The 14,084-nt window shown below is 40.2% G+C and overlaps 1 protein-coding gene across 13 annotated transcripts in view; it reads left to right on the top strand.

Annotated features, from left to right (window-relative positions):
* AKAP11 (A-kinase anchoring protein 11) overlaps positions 1 to 13,865 on the top strand; it is a 50,423-nt gene extending 36,558 nt beyond the window's left edge. For 7 of the 13 annotated variants that reach the window (XM_084981845.1, XM_084981847.1, XM_021065623.2 and 4 more), the window contains 4 exons: positions 1,086 to 1,169; positions 1,978 to 2,024; positions 6,264 to 6,424; positions 10,032 to 13,865. In XM_084981845.1, the coding sequence (XP_084837971.1) occupies positions 1,086 to 1,169; positions 1,978 to 2,024; positions 6,264 to 6,424; positions 10,032 to 10,172 (433 nt within the window). In that variant the 3' untranslated portion in view covers positions 10,173 to 13,865. The remainder of the gene's footprint in view (positions 1 to 1,085; positions 1,170 to 1,977; positions 2,025 to 6,263; positions 6,425 to 10,031) is intronic. The other 6 variants (XM_084981851.1, XM_084981855.1, XM_084981856.1 and 3 more) reach the window with 1 other exon arrangement.
* Positions 13,866 to 14,084: the final 219 nt, after the last annotated feature.

The following is a 14,084-nucleotide window of genomic DNA, read 5'->3' as shown; positions in this document are numbered from 1 at the left end:
AGGAACTATTTAGAACCTTTAAATAATCATCCCCTTTTTTGATAACCTTGTCAGTATTTCCTGATGCACAACAGATGATTGTATTATGTTAATTCACTTTTTAGAACCCAGATTTCGCTTTGTATAAATATTAATTTTTAATTGTCTAGTCTAATATGGGGACATACAGCTGCTTATCACTGAAAACTAATGTGCTTACTAATTATTTTAATGATTAGAATTTTTAAAAATTGCATGTTTAGATTTTAACCTGAAAAGCTGCACTTAGTTGTGTTTCTGAACACCGTTGCTTTTTGTTTTGTATTGCTTTGCCGCACTTGGAGAACTTAGTTGCTTATTATGTCTTTGGAGTAGGTAGAGTACGAGGGTATCTGTGTGGCCTTAGTGACTGGCTGATTGGACAAGTGTAACGCTTGGTTAGACCTTGGTCATTCAGAATTCTGAAGAAAATGTATATTATTTGTCACCTACGGAATTCTACTTAATGTATGATATGAAGGTAACTGACATCATAAGAGTATTTTTAACATCAGAAGACATCTCTCCTCCCATTGGTTAGAACAGGTCCATTTGGGACTGTAGTCTTGGTGGCTGCCATCCCATGCCTTTCCCCATCCTCCACCCCAGCCCTGGCCCACTGCTCTTTGGAACATCTCAAGACCCGGGAGAATGTTCTCCTGCGGTTTTTTGTTTTTAAACTTTCTCCAAGCCGAAGGGAGTTGGCTTTTTACCCATCACAACCTAAGCTTTGCCACAGACATTGAATTTCAATGCCAGACTTCTTCCCTATGGGTTCATTTGCTGTCCTGAAAGTCACTCCATTGTCTTAATCTGTAAAAGAAATAGAAATTGGGAATACTTTTCATAAACTATTGAGGACCAGTCAGGAAACGCCCACAGCTCCGAAGCCGTCAGGCCTCGTGTTCAGTAGCGGCGACGCGCTCTCCGCGGCTCTGCAGACGCTTCACCCACTGGGGCTCAGAACCTCCGCAGTTACCCCCCGCCAGACACTGTTCCAAGGAAAACCAGGGGCGTCTTCAGCATTCGCTTTCTAGTTCAGCTCTGTTCTCTTCTTCCTCTGGCAGTAATGGTAACAGCAGTAGCTGGAGCAGTCTTGGTTTAGAAGGAGATTTGTATGAGGACAATTTATCCTTTCCAACATCAGACAGGTTGGTCCAGTCCAGAAACCTAAACACTGACGAATCTTTCACCACTAATGCATGACGTCATGTTCTTAAAAGAATGTGGGTGACAGTGCCAATATGTATCCAACCTGCTTGCCTCCTGTATTTGACATGATTCTGCTTGACAAATTTACATCTAATGAAAAAATTCAACTATGCTAAGATATGACTGACATCTAATCACAAAATATATCATTTTTATGCATGTGTTGCACTGCTTGCTGTTTTTCATTCTACCAATTACTGTTTCATTAAAAAGAGCTTGCTTCCTACAGGATTTCTGTTGTTTGGGTTTGGTTTTGGTTTTTGTCTACAGTTTGATTTCATTTATAAGAAAGGTATAGGAAAAATGTGTTTTTGCTATGTTAAAAATGTATCTAAATCGCATTAGCAGAAGCATTAATAAATAATTATTCATGGCATTTTGTGATATTCAAATGCTACAAAATTAGAATATTTCGGCTTCAAATTATTTAAAATTCAATTTTATTTTATAATTAACTTTGTGCTCTCTATACATAACACAATCAGGTAGAACTTCTCGGTTATTGATAACTTACCTTTAAGCATCATTTGTCATTGAGATTTTAACATGAAATGGTGTGAGAAGCAAAGCCTCCTTTTTTAATCGTCATTTCTGCCCTTTTAAAATGTCACATATCATGTTGTAACATTCATTCTTTCCCACATTTTAAGAATTGGTTTCAATGCTGTTACTTATTAATGCTTTTTTTTTTTTTAAAAACAAAAAAAAAACAAAAAAAAAACCCACGTCTGCTCTTCGTTTGAAAAGTGATGGGCCAGATGATAAAGATGAAGAGCGTGACGATGATGCAGAAGGTAACTGACAGTTTGTTCTGCCAAACGTTTGAATGTATTTGTAATAAGGTTCTTTTAGAAGAGTCTTTAATGTTTATATCTGTGCATTTTCATCAGGTAGGTGCCAGGTTATTACAAATCAGGATTTTGACATTTCACGTCAGGGTATTCTTGGACTGATCCATCCTGGTCCGATCCTTGATTGACCAGTTTGCATTATTTGATTGCCAAGCTAATGAGTTACTCATCAGTTTAAAGACGAACTACTTTAAAAGAATTATTCAGTTATTTGAGAGAGAAATTTATGATGTTCTGTATAATTATCTTTTTCAAAATATAAAATTCTTACTTACAAGATAAAATGTATTTTAATTGTTGTATGTCGGTTTTTTTTTTTTTTTTTCCTTCTAAGCCAGTAATTACTAGAATTTGTCTTTGATGTTAATTTGTTTTTTGTTTTTTGTTTTTAGGGCCGCACCCATGGTATATGGAAGTGCCCAGGCTGGGGGCTGAATCGGACTGCCCCTGCTGACCTACACCACAGCCATGGCAACGCAGGATCCTTAACCGACTCATCGAGGCCAGGAATCAGACCTGCATCCTCGCAGATACTAGTCGGATTTGTTTCTGCTGCACCACAACAGGAACTCCCCTGATGTTAATCTTAAAATCACTTCTTCCTTCCCTCAGTTTCAGTCTTAACACACACACATTTTTGAAGAAAATAATCATTTCTTTCTTGAATGAACAGAGTTCCAAATATCTAAGTGTTAGATACCTTTGGTCACAGAGTTCTGGGCTGTGATTTGTGTTCTTAGTTCAGATATATTAGAATATCTTGATCAAATCTCAGAAACTTTTCATGTTGTTTTCATTGTATTTGGATCGTTATTGAATTTTTTGCAAAAATTTTATTTTTCCTTAATTCTGAAAATACCAATAATGTCTTCTATACAATAGCACATAAGAACATTTGTATTGCTTCAGACATTTGTTTTTGAATTAGCGGTTTTTTTTTTTTTTTTTTTTAGCTGCCCCATGGCATATGGAATTCCTGGGCCAGGGATCATATCTGAGCCACAGACGAGACCTAAGCCGCAGCTTCGGCAATGCTGGATCCTTAATCCACTGTGCCGGGTCAGGGATCAAACCTGTGTCCCAGTGCTCCTAAGATGCCACTGATCCCGTGGCACCACAGCAAGAACTCTGAACCAGTTTTTTTTGTTTTTGTTTTTGTTTTTTTAAATCATCTCTTTAGAAACAGGCAAACTGAGGAGTTCCTTTTGTGGCTCAGTGGGTTAAGAACCCTGCTAGTATCCATGAGCACGTGGGTTCCATCCTTGCCCTTGCACAGTGTGTTAAAGGATCAGGCATTGCTGTGAGCTGTGGTGTAGGTCGAAGACTTGGCTTGGATCTGGGGTTGCTATACCTGTAGTGGAGGCTGGCAGCTGTAGCTCTGATTTGACCCCTCGCCTAGGAAACTCCGTATGCTGCAGGTTCAGCCGTTAAAAAAAAAAAAAAAAAAGAAGAGGCAAACTGAGAAAATTGCTACAACAAATTTCTTAAAATGTACTTAATGACACCTGAGCTCCAGTCAGTTTTATCACCAGTTATATTTTTTATTTGTTTGTTCAGGGATGTCATGAACCAATTTTTGAGCCAAAATGCTCAGACCTAAGATTATTATTTTTATTATTCCTTTTTTATCAGTTCCAATGCCTCTGCTGAGTAGCCATTCTTCATACAATAGGGCTTCTAGAATTAAGTTTTTTTTTTTTTTTTCTCATCAGATAATATGAAATAGGAGTAGGGCAGTGTTTTTAGAGTTATGAATAGGCTAGGTAATATTTGCTTTTTTTTGTTGATTGAAAAAGTTTTGACTTTGTATAGAAGAGGTGCATACTTTTTCCTGAGTGTTACCTGTGAGCACAGCTGTCCCAAAGGCTGTAGACACAGTATAAATACATGTGGTGGTTATTTTTTTTGCAGAAACCTAGTTATTACCTACCTAACTTGTCTGAGGAATGATTTGCAAGAAAAGAAAATACAAGTTAATAATAAAAATAAAATTCATTAAAAAATTTTACTTTTGGCACGAGCCAGGCTGTTCAGCATTTTTTTTTTTTTTATTTTGGTAAGTAGATGTATCTGGGAGGTTAATTTTATGTAGATACATCATGACTCAGCTTTGAGACGATGGTCATCCCTCATATAGAAAATTATAACTGACTTTCAAATTCGTTAAATTAGAAATTGGTAATCTAGGAGATTGATGTGGATTTATGAAAAATTCAATATTATGGAACTCCTAAGGCAGCCAACTTCATTTTTTTGGGTATTTTTTTGTAGCTGTAGGATGTCAGTTCCTTCTCTGTTCACTAGTTTTGAGTAACCTCTCTAAAGAAAGAGGTCACTCTTGGGCCAGGCAACCAGGAACCCACTTGGTAGAGAGAAGCTTTCAATCCCATGACCTCTGCAGGATTACAGAATGCCCAGAGACCATGTCTGGTACCATCATGTACCAGACCCAATTTTTTTGTTTGTTTTTGTCTTTTTGTCTTTTTAGGGCCACACCTGTGGCATATGGAGGTTCCCAGCTAGGGGTCGAATGAGAGCTGTAGCTGCCGGCCTACAGCACAGCCACGGCAGTGTGGGATCCGAGCCAAGTCTGTCATCTACACCACAGCTCACGGCAACATGGATCCTTAAACCACTGAGTGAGGCCAGGGATCGAACCCGCGTCCTCTTGGTTGCTAGTCAGGTTTGCTAACCACTGAACCATGATGGGAACTCCCAGACCCATTTTTGATTGAGAGTCAGAGGGAAGAGAGGAGAGGATTTATAACACACTTATAATGTGGACACATCTTTTAAAATGAAAAATTAGGGGCCAGTACGAATCCTAAAAATGATTAACAGTGGTCTAGAATGGCCTGAAAACTGTAAAAAAGAATCAGGAACATTCTCCGACAGACGTCTGTGACTGGGGCAGATGGGGCCGTGTCTGCCAGGATGCCCTGCCACGCACCTCGTGTGGGGAGGGCCCAGCTCTGCATTGCTGATTGCCCGGCCATCACTAAGCGGCAGTGGTAAAACCATGGTATCGGCCCACATGTGATTAGTTTTATCGTCAATGGGATTCATCCTTTTTTTATGTTGAAAACATAATGTTCCTTGAAAAAATACACTTGAGCACAATGTCTTATTTATAATAGGGGTGCCCCAGGAAGCCTGGTTTGGCTTTTGGGCTGTAAGTGGTTGCATATGACTCAACCCCACTCCTCCCACCCCCCACCCTCCCCGCCACCCATATTTTTGCCCAAAGAGTGATGGGATTAAGAACACGGAGTCAGCCCACCTGTGTTTCTACCCTGGCTCAGCCACTTCCCAGCTGTAAGGCCCTGGATCTCCCTCTGCCTCAGATCCCTCACCTGCAAAGTGAGGATAATAGTTCCTACCTCATAGGTGGTTGTGAGGATTAAAGGAGTTTTTGTATCTAAAGAACTTAGGACAACAGTTAGGATTTAGCATGTGCTGTATAAGAGTTCACTGCTGCTGCTGTCTCCCTTAGTGCAGAAAGCTTTCTTAAAGTCCATATATTTATTTGAGGTTTTTATTTGTGTTTCATTTATGTTTTGATTGTGATTGTAGCTTTTTGGTTTCATTTTCTCTTGTTTTATCTGTGGATTATATTTTAACACAAAGGACGGCATTTGTGAATTTGCCGCTTGAATTCAGCACCTTGGCCTAGAGTTTTGCGTTGGTGCTGTTGCAAATGATCAGTTATTCCTTTGGTTTAGCATTATTTTGCCCTTTGAAAGGAATCCTTTGGTTGATGTTACGGTGCACTTAAGATGAAATTTCTTGGAGTTCCTGTCGTGGCTCAGTGGTTAATGAATCTGACTAGGAACCACGAGGTTGCGGGTTCGATCCCCGGCCTTACTAAGTGGGTGAAGGATCCGGCGTTGCCGTGCGCTGTGGTGTAGGTTGCAGATGCGGCTCGGATCCAGTGTGGCTGTGGCATAGGCCGGTGGCTACAGCTCCAATTAGACCCCTAGCCTGGGAATCTCCGTATGCCGCAGGAGCAGCTCTAGAAAAGGCAAAAAGACACACACTCACAAAAAAAAGAAAAAGATGAAAATTTTCCCAGAATTCTTTGGAATCTTAAGAAATGGAAACCGTTTATGTATCTTTGGGAGCAAGAGTATTGAGAATTGAATTGGTGAGCTTCACTTCTTATTGTTTGAATTTAAATGCCAGATTTGGAGCAGGATGGAAAGACTCTGCTAATCTCGAATATTGACATGGAGCCCTGCACAGTGGACCCCCAGCTGAGGGTTATTCTTCAGTGGCTTGTTGCCTCCGAGGCAGAAGTTGCAGAGCTTTATTTTCACGACTCTTCGAAGAAGGAGTTTATACGAGTAAGTACCTGCCTTATAGGGTGGTTATGAGAATATAGTGTATGATGTTTTTGTCACATGGTTGATCTCATACGATGCCCCCTGATAGGAAGTGGGTAGATGCTTTGGCAGTAGAATGCAGTGGTTGGGCTTGGATGTCAGCCCTGCACCTCCCAGCCAGTGTAACCGTGGGCGCGATAACCAGTCTCTTTATCTGTCCTATGGATGTGAGAAGAAGGACAGTGGTCACTTGGAGTATTTAAAAGGGTTCTAATAATGGAACATTCAGGTTTGATACACTAGCAGAGTATTTTTGAGAACTTACTGTGTGACAAGTACCATGTTAGTCAAGATTTTTCGTTTACAGTCTCAAGTTTTTTGTCTAAGAATTTTCCCTGTGAGAACTTTGGTTAGTCTCACTATAGAGTAGGCCAAAGAATAACCAACGTAAAATGACCAATAATAAAAAAGGAATAGTCATGTTACTCTTGATTCCTGGTTCAGAATTTACAAAGATGTTGTTGAAATATGTGCTATCATGCAGAGAAATTTGGGGGGGAGGAGTTCCTGCTGTCGTACAGTGGGTTAAGGATCTGGCATTGCCACAGCTGTGGCTCAGATTTGATCCTTGGTCTGGGAACTTCCTTATGCCATGGGTGCGGCCAAAACAAAAAGAAGAAGAATTTTTTTGCAAAATTTTTTTTTTAATGAAATCCCAGCATGATTTCTTTTTTTTTAAATTTATTTTAAATTACTCAAATGAATTTGTCACATCTGTAGTTGTATAATGATCATAACAATCTGATTTCACAGGATTTCCATCCCACAGCCCAGGCACATCCCCCCACCCCCCAGAATTTTTTTTGCATTTTGTTGTTTGTTTTCATTTAGATTTTTTTTTTTTCCAGTATAGATTTCTGTTTTGAGGCAGAAGGAAAAAAATAAAGGGACTCTGAGGAAATAAATTATCTAGGAGATAGAATGGGTAGAGAAAGTACTAAGAACTGACCTGAGGGAGGCCGACATCTTTAAGGCATTTGTCGTGGATAAACAGACGTGACGCGCCTTAGACGTGACGCGCTGGCCTGAGGGCACCTCATCCCCATGTAACCTAAGGAAACATTCTTGCAGTTCCTCAAAGCGTGAAACACAGCCTATAACCCAGCAGCGGTCCACCTAGATGTGTACCCAAGAGGAATGAAAACCTCTGTCCATGGCAGTGTCCTGGGCCCAAAGTGGAAACATCCCCAGTGGATGAATGAAGAGCATACATATGCAGTGGAATATTAATCTGTCAGTAAAAAGGAACGAAGTAGAGACATGCTGCACCGGGGAGCATGAAATCATCATGTTAAGTGAAAGAAGCCGGTCACAAAAGACCATATATTTTACGATTACATTTATATGAAATGGCCCAAATAGGCAAATCTATAGACAGAAAGTACATTAGTAGTTGCCTAGAGTTAAGGGAGGTGAGAAGAATGGGGAACGATTACTAACAGGTGGGGATTTTGTGTGTGTGTGTGTGATAAAAATGTCCTAAGGAGTTCCCTGGTGGTCTAGCAGGTAAGGGTCTGCTGTCACTGCTGTGGTGAGGGTTTGAGCCCTTTCCTGGGAACTTCTGCATGCCATGAGTGTGGCCAAAAAAAAAAAAAAAAAGATCTCTTTGGCCTTCCCATTGTGGCACAGTGAACTAAGACTCTGACTGCAGCAGCTCAGGTCACTGCAGAGGCACGGATTCAATCCCTGGCCTGGCACAGTGAGTTTAAAGGATCTGGCATTTGCCGCAGCTGTGGTGTAGGTCACAGCTGCAGTGTGCCTTTAACCCCTGGCCCACGAACTTCCATTTGTTGTGGATGCAGCCATTAAAAAAAAGTCCTAATGTTGATCATGGTGATGGTGGCATTCAACTCTGTGAATGTGCTACCAGTCATTGACTGGGATTCCTTAAGTGGGTGAGTTCCCATTGTGGTTCAGCGGGTTAGGAACTGGACTAGTATCCATGAGGACGTGGGTTTGATTCTATCGCAGTAAAACTTTTTTAAAAAGGTTAAGCGTATTGATGTTACCAAAACACTAGTTTTTCCTGAGCTAACTAGAAAATAATACGAGTTGAAGATGTTCTGATTGGTGACGACAGCTTATTTAAACCTGTATTCATTTACTTTAAAAAAAAAAAAAATTGAGGTGGGATCTCCCACCGGGGCTTCATAATAATGAACCTGACTGGTATCCATGCGGACATGGGTTCGATCTCTGGCCTTGCTCAAGGTTAAGGATCCGGCCTTGCTGTGGTGAGGTGTGGTGTAGGTGGCAGACGCTGCTTGGCTCCCACGTTGCTTCTGCTCTGGTGTGTGCCTGCAGCTGCAGTTGTAGCTGTAGCTGTAGCTCCAATTGGACTCCTAGCCTGGGAACTTCCATATGCCGTGGGTGTGGCCCTAAAAAGACAAAATAAATAAATAAATGTAAAGGTTAAGTATAACTGACATATAACATTGTATTAGTTTAATGTGTACAGTGTAATGATCTGATATTTGTAATATTGTGAAATGATCGCCACAATATTTAATATTTATTTACTTTGGGGTTTTTTTTTTGAGGTGGGGGGGACATTAACATTTATTTTATTTTCTGCTTTTTAGGAATGCACCCACAGCATATGGAGGTTCCCAGGCTAGGGGTCCACACAGAGCTGCAGCTGCCGGCCTACACCACAACCACAGCAATGCAGGATCCGAGCAGAGTCTGCTCCCTACCCCACAGCTCATGTCAACACCCTATCCTTAACCCCTGAGCAAGGCCAGGGATCAAACCCACGTCCTCATGGATACTAGTCCAGTTCCTAACCCGCTGAACCACAATGGGAACTCACATTAACATTTCTTAACTTAGAAAGTCATGTTTCCATTGAGGCTAATGTGCTTATTCCAGGGGAAAAAACATGACATGTTGTGGAAGGAAAATCCACATCCTTTTCTTAAGCTTGACATTGTCTATTATTTTATGTTCCTAATTGAAGGTGCTGCAGATGTAATTAGTTAGGTTAAGAATTTACTGAGAAATGTAGCCTTTATATGCCCACAGAGACTCTGCCAGGTGAGGTTTGTGGAGTTCTGTCACCAGCCATCCCAAAGTGTCACTCTGTGAAGGCGTGTATCTATAAAGGCCAGGCAGGAAAAATGTTTAATTTGTGTAAGGGTGTGATGGTTTAGGGAGGAAGACTTTGTTATAACTGGGAGAGTATTTTACCACCAAGAGCAGGATTCTTAGTTTTATCTGATGTTAAAAATAAAAACTTTGGCGTTCCCGTCGTGGCGCAGTGGTTAACGAATCCGACTAGGAACCATGAGGTTGCGGGTTCGGTCCCTGGCCTTGCTCAGTGGGTTAACGATCCGGCGTTGCCGTGAGCTGTGGTGTAGGTCGCAGACGCGGCTTGGATCCCGCGTTGCTGTGGCTGTGGCGTAGGCCGGTGGCTACAGCTCCGATTAGACCCCTAGCCTGGGAACCTCCATATGCTGCGGGAGCGGCCCAAGAAATGGCAAAAAGACAAAACAAAACCAAAAAAAACAAAAAACCTTTATGAAAACTGTTTTTGGTTAATGTTTGACTTGTCCGTCTTTCTCCCTAGCTTTCAAAACGATTACAAGAAAAAGGCTGCAAAGTGGGAGACGTCCTGCAGGCTGTGCTTAAATACTATGAAGTGGTGGAGAAGTCATCCAGCGAGGAGAGATGCAAGTCCCTGTTTGACTGGCTCTTAGAAAATGCATAGAACAAACTCCAAACCAGTATATCTTATTTTCTTTTTTTGTCTTGGAAGAGGAAGGAACAGATAAAGACGCATAGGGTACAATTCGAATAGTGAATAGTAACATTTACAGTGAATCAGGAGGAAAGTAAATACAGCTTTTGAAGTGCATTGCGTCATCATACAGTGTATATAGTTCATACTTTTGTAATCTATCAAATGTCACCTTCCTTTCTTCTTCTCTACACATGTGTAGTATGTTATGATCCTAAGAACATGTGTTTGAAGGAAGTTCTAAGCATGAGTCTTTCAGGGACATTGACTGACAGCATTCTTGTTGTATCCAAATAGTGCTGCTAGAAATTGCACTGAGGTGGCTGAGGGTGGGTTCCAGGGATAAAGAGTTAGAATTTTGCTCCTTTGCAAGCAAATGGTTTCCTATTAATAACTAATCTGACATCAGAAAATAGCATTCGAGCTAATTTTTTTCCTGTTATTTTTTTGGTTTGTTGCTCTATTTTTAAGGGTTAATTTTATTTTCATAGTTCAGCTATTGGTAGTTTCTTGAGTCCCCCACGTTATTTAATTTCTTAGAAACATTCATATTTTGGGTTTCTATAAATACCGTAAATGATAGTTTCCCTATCTTTCCATCAAATGACATTATTTGCTAATGTTGCCAATTGTTCTGGCACGAAAGCGAGTGTGTGTGTGTGTGTGTGTGTGTGTGTGTGTATAAAGGAGAACTTTAACCTTGCTAGTGGCTGGTGCCCTCTTTTACTCTTTTCTTGGTTAGAAACCCACTGTTAATATTAAAAAGGTGCTTTAAAATAAAATGTCTATAAAGATTGTGCAGTAAGAATTTTTATTTCTTTTTGACTATTTTAGGTCCCCAACTTATCCTATAAATGAAAATAAAGGTGCAAAATATTGACATTTTAAGAATTAATATTAATTTGGAAATGAATTTAGAAAAACCCAGTGACGATTTTCATTGTTGAGATTTTGGAGAAAAAAAAAAACCCTCTACTTTAGCAAAGATTAGCTTTTTCTAGGAAAAAAATGGGACCCCCCCCTTCCTCAATAAAATGTATCTGCACTGTTTTATAAAGTCCTCTGCTAAGGTGTTTCTGGGCTCTGCATTTTCTTCTGCTTGTCTTTAGTAACTACAAGTTGACTCGGAGGGCCAGGATTGTCTTCTCGTTTTGTACGTGAGGGTATGTGTGTGTGGATTTTTGGTTCTTCCATTAGCACATTTTGTAATCTAGAGGAATTCACTTTTTGTTGGAGGCTTTGGTTTTGCTCTGTTACACTGTCTTTTTTCCTGAGCACCGACTGTTCTGAAAGCCGCACCAAGTCTAGAAGACATAGCACCTGCCAGGTGACAAGGAGTAAGAGCCCTTACGTTAGTTTGAATTAATAATTATAGCAGAGAAACTGTTTTATTGCTTTTTAAGAAAAATGCCAACATCATATCGAGGTTACATTATCTAAGCTTTGGTTTTTCTCAGCTTAAGATAAAGAGGTAGAGCCAGGCCTTAAAAAGAAATTTTCCTAAAATTTCTGCAGGTATTTTTTAAGACGGAGAAATGCAGGAAATGTTAGAGAACCAGAACCGATTCTGTCTTTGGCTTCTCAGAACGTGCGATGCAGCAGCACTGGACTGGATTTTTAAAGGTTAGGAACCACGTTGTTCAATAGGTTAGTGGATGATTCAGTTTAGATTGGATTTTTACAAGTATATACCTGTCCAGTCGTGTTGAGTAACTTCGATGTGTGTTTGGGTTTGATTAACCGCAAAACTGAGTTCTGAATTTCTTTTGAACTGAAGTGACAGTATATTAGTTACGTAAAACTTGGTGTGCTTGCAAATGTTTGCTTGTTCCTCTTACGGTAATAATCATTTTGCGGTGACCTTTTCCTCTTTTCCTCACACCTTTGTGTTGCTTGCTTTTGCGGAGGCCGTGCTGGATGCAGAGTCCCCTTCCTCAGGCGCTGTGGAATGACAGGCCAGCCTTAGATCCTAGCGTGCCTGGTTCTCATCCCAGGACCTCCCCACTCGTATCAGTTCAGGGCAGGGTGTAGGGAAAAATACTAAGTGTTGGCAGATGTGAAAGGACAGTGTGAGTTAAGCTTGTTACGTAGAGAGAGGACCTTTGAGTTTGGAGCGCTGTCTTTTGTTCAAGAACAGTCTAAATTTCCGTTGTTTAAAGGCACTTTGTGATTTTTTTTCCAAAGACGTTGTAGATCTGTTTGGTTGCTCACGCTTCAGAACGGCTCTGTTGGTTGAGGACAGCTCTGTCTTATTTTATTAAAAATCGACTTGACTTCATTTTATTAGGACATCGTAACGCTGCCATTCTGCATACTCTGGCCCTTTTGAAACACCGTGTCTCCTTCAGAACTGTTAAAAGTTGTGATGTGCTTTGGGTTGAAGTCTCTGTTGATCCATTTCAAAACCACGGGAGGATCTGTGGAAAGAAAGCGAAGGCGGCCTTGAGGGCAGGTTTTTAGACTGAGACGGGAGCAGTTCTTGCATGTTTTTCTTCTTCTCAAGCCCAGTTTAAATTGCAACTCTATTTGGGGTATTTTTAATTTTGATTTTGAAAAATATTAATGCAAAAGGAATTATTTATGTATATAAATCATGGAAGCAAATTACAGTATCTGTCAGATGGTTTGATAGGATTTAATGGAGTAGTGAAATCTTTGAGAATATTCACTCAGTGAATATATGTGATAACATCTTCACATTTTGAAAAATGTGTCACTTACCCCTTCAGATATGTGATGCGCATTATTTCTGTTCATGATACTTTCATTGTGCCTAAATCAAGGTATTATTTTGCTGAAAAGAGAAGGTAATCGCTTATTAAATGCACCGGGTTGTAGAGAGTAAAAGATGGTTTACCCACGTGACCTTGACTGTCAAGACCCGGTCCCCACGTGGGACGTTTAACCTTGGCTCATTGTCCGTCTAGAACGCAAATGTCTTCTTAGTTCATGATTTAGCAAATACTCTTCTTCCACAATGAAAATGATCATTTTCCCATCTATTTTGTTTTTTCAAGTGACACTTTCCACAGAATTAAAAAAAAAAAAATGCATCCATATTCAGAGGGTAGGGAAGAGACTTTCTGTTTCAAACCCTGTCCACCTGTCATCAGCACAAGAGAATCAGCACTTCCGTGGGAACGAATGAGATTGTACTAAAGTGAAATGCATTGTTTTTTCTCGTTTTTAGCAGAAGACCCTGTGCACATTTACTCACTCACTGTACTCCTGCTCCAGAGATGCAGATTCGGTGTCCGCCACGCTCGTCACTTTATTTATTTATTGTTTTTTACCATCCATGTACATTCCTTTCACATGGGTAGAATCGTAGTTCTTGAAGTTCATTGTTTTTGTTTTGATGTTTGAATACTATTTAATATCGGGCTTTAATATTGCTGGATTTGCTCCCTTTGGTTACTTGTGCAGTGTTAAAAGTAATTCACACTCTTGTTTAATATACCAGATATTCTAGCAAAAGCCGCTTTGAAAAATTGTAGCTGTTTATTTGACTGTACTGAATTACGACCTTAAGGTCTCGTATTGTACAACAGTTAACTTTTTCTTTTTGCTTTTCAGTAATATGTTCACTTACCAAAATATGAACTTTAGGATGCACTAAAATTTTGTTTTAGCAGTGGCTCAAAATAAACATTTCAGAAATTACATCTGTCATAATTTGCAGTGAATTCTCTTTCATCTTTTTCCAGTGGTTTAGGTCTGGGATCTTTCTCTCCCAGCCAAGAATTCCCCAATAAACTTGAGGTGCCCAGCCTTGGTTTTCCTTCTGTGATACCTTGATAGCAAACTCGGTGCTGAACTAAAACAAAGGTGCTGAAATGGAATTGCTGTTGTAGAAGATACATTGAATAACCTCGATGCCTC

Source organism: Sus scrofa, chromosome 11 (genome assembly GCF_054392235.1).
Source record: "Sus scrofa isolate SSC_HxYL_T2T_F1_AM1 chromosome 11, Sscrofa_HxYL_maternal_Yorkshire_Landrace_v2.0, whole genome shotgun sequence".
In the NCBI taxonomy this organism is placed as follows: Eukaryota; Metazoa; Chordata; class Mammalia; order Artiodactyla; family Suidae; genus Sus; species Sus scrofa.
The sequence above is the reverse complement of the archived record's forward strand: the minus strand, read 5'-3'. Positions and strand labels throughout refer to the sequence as shown.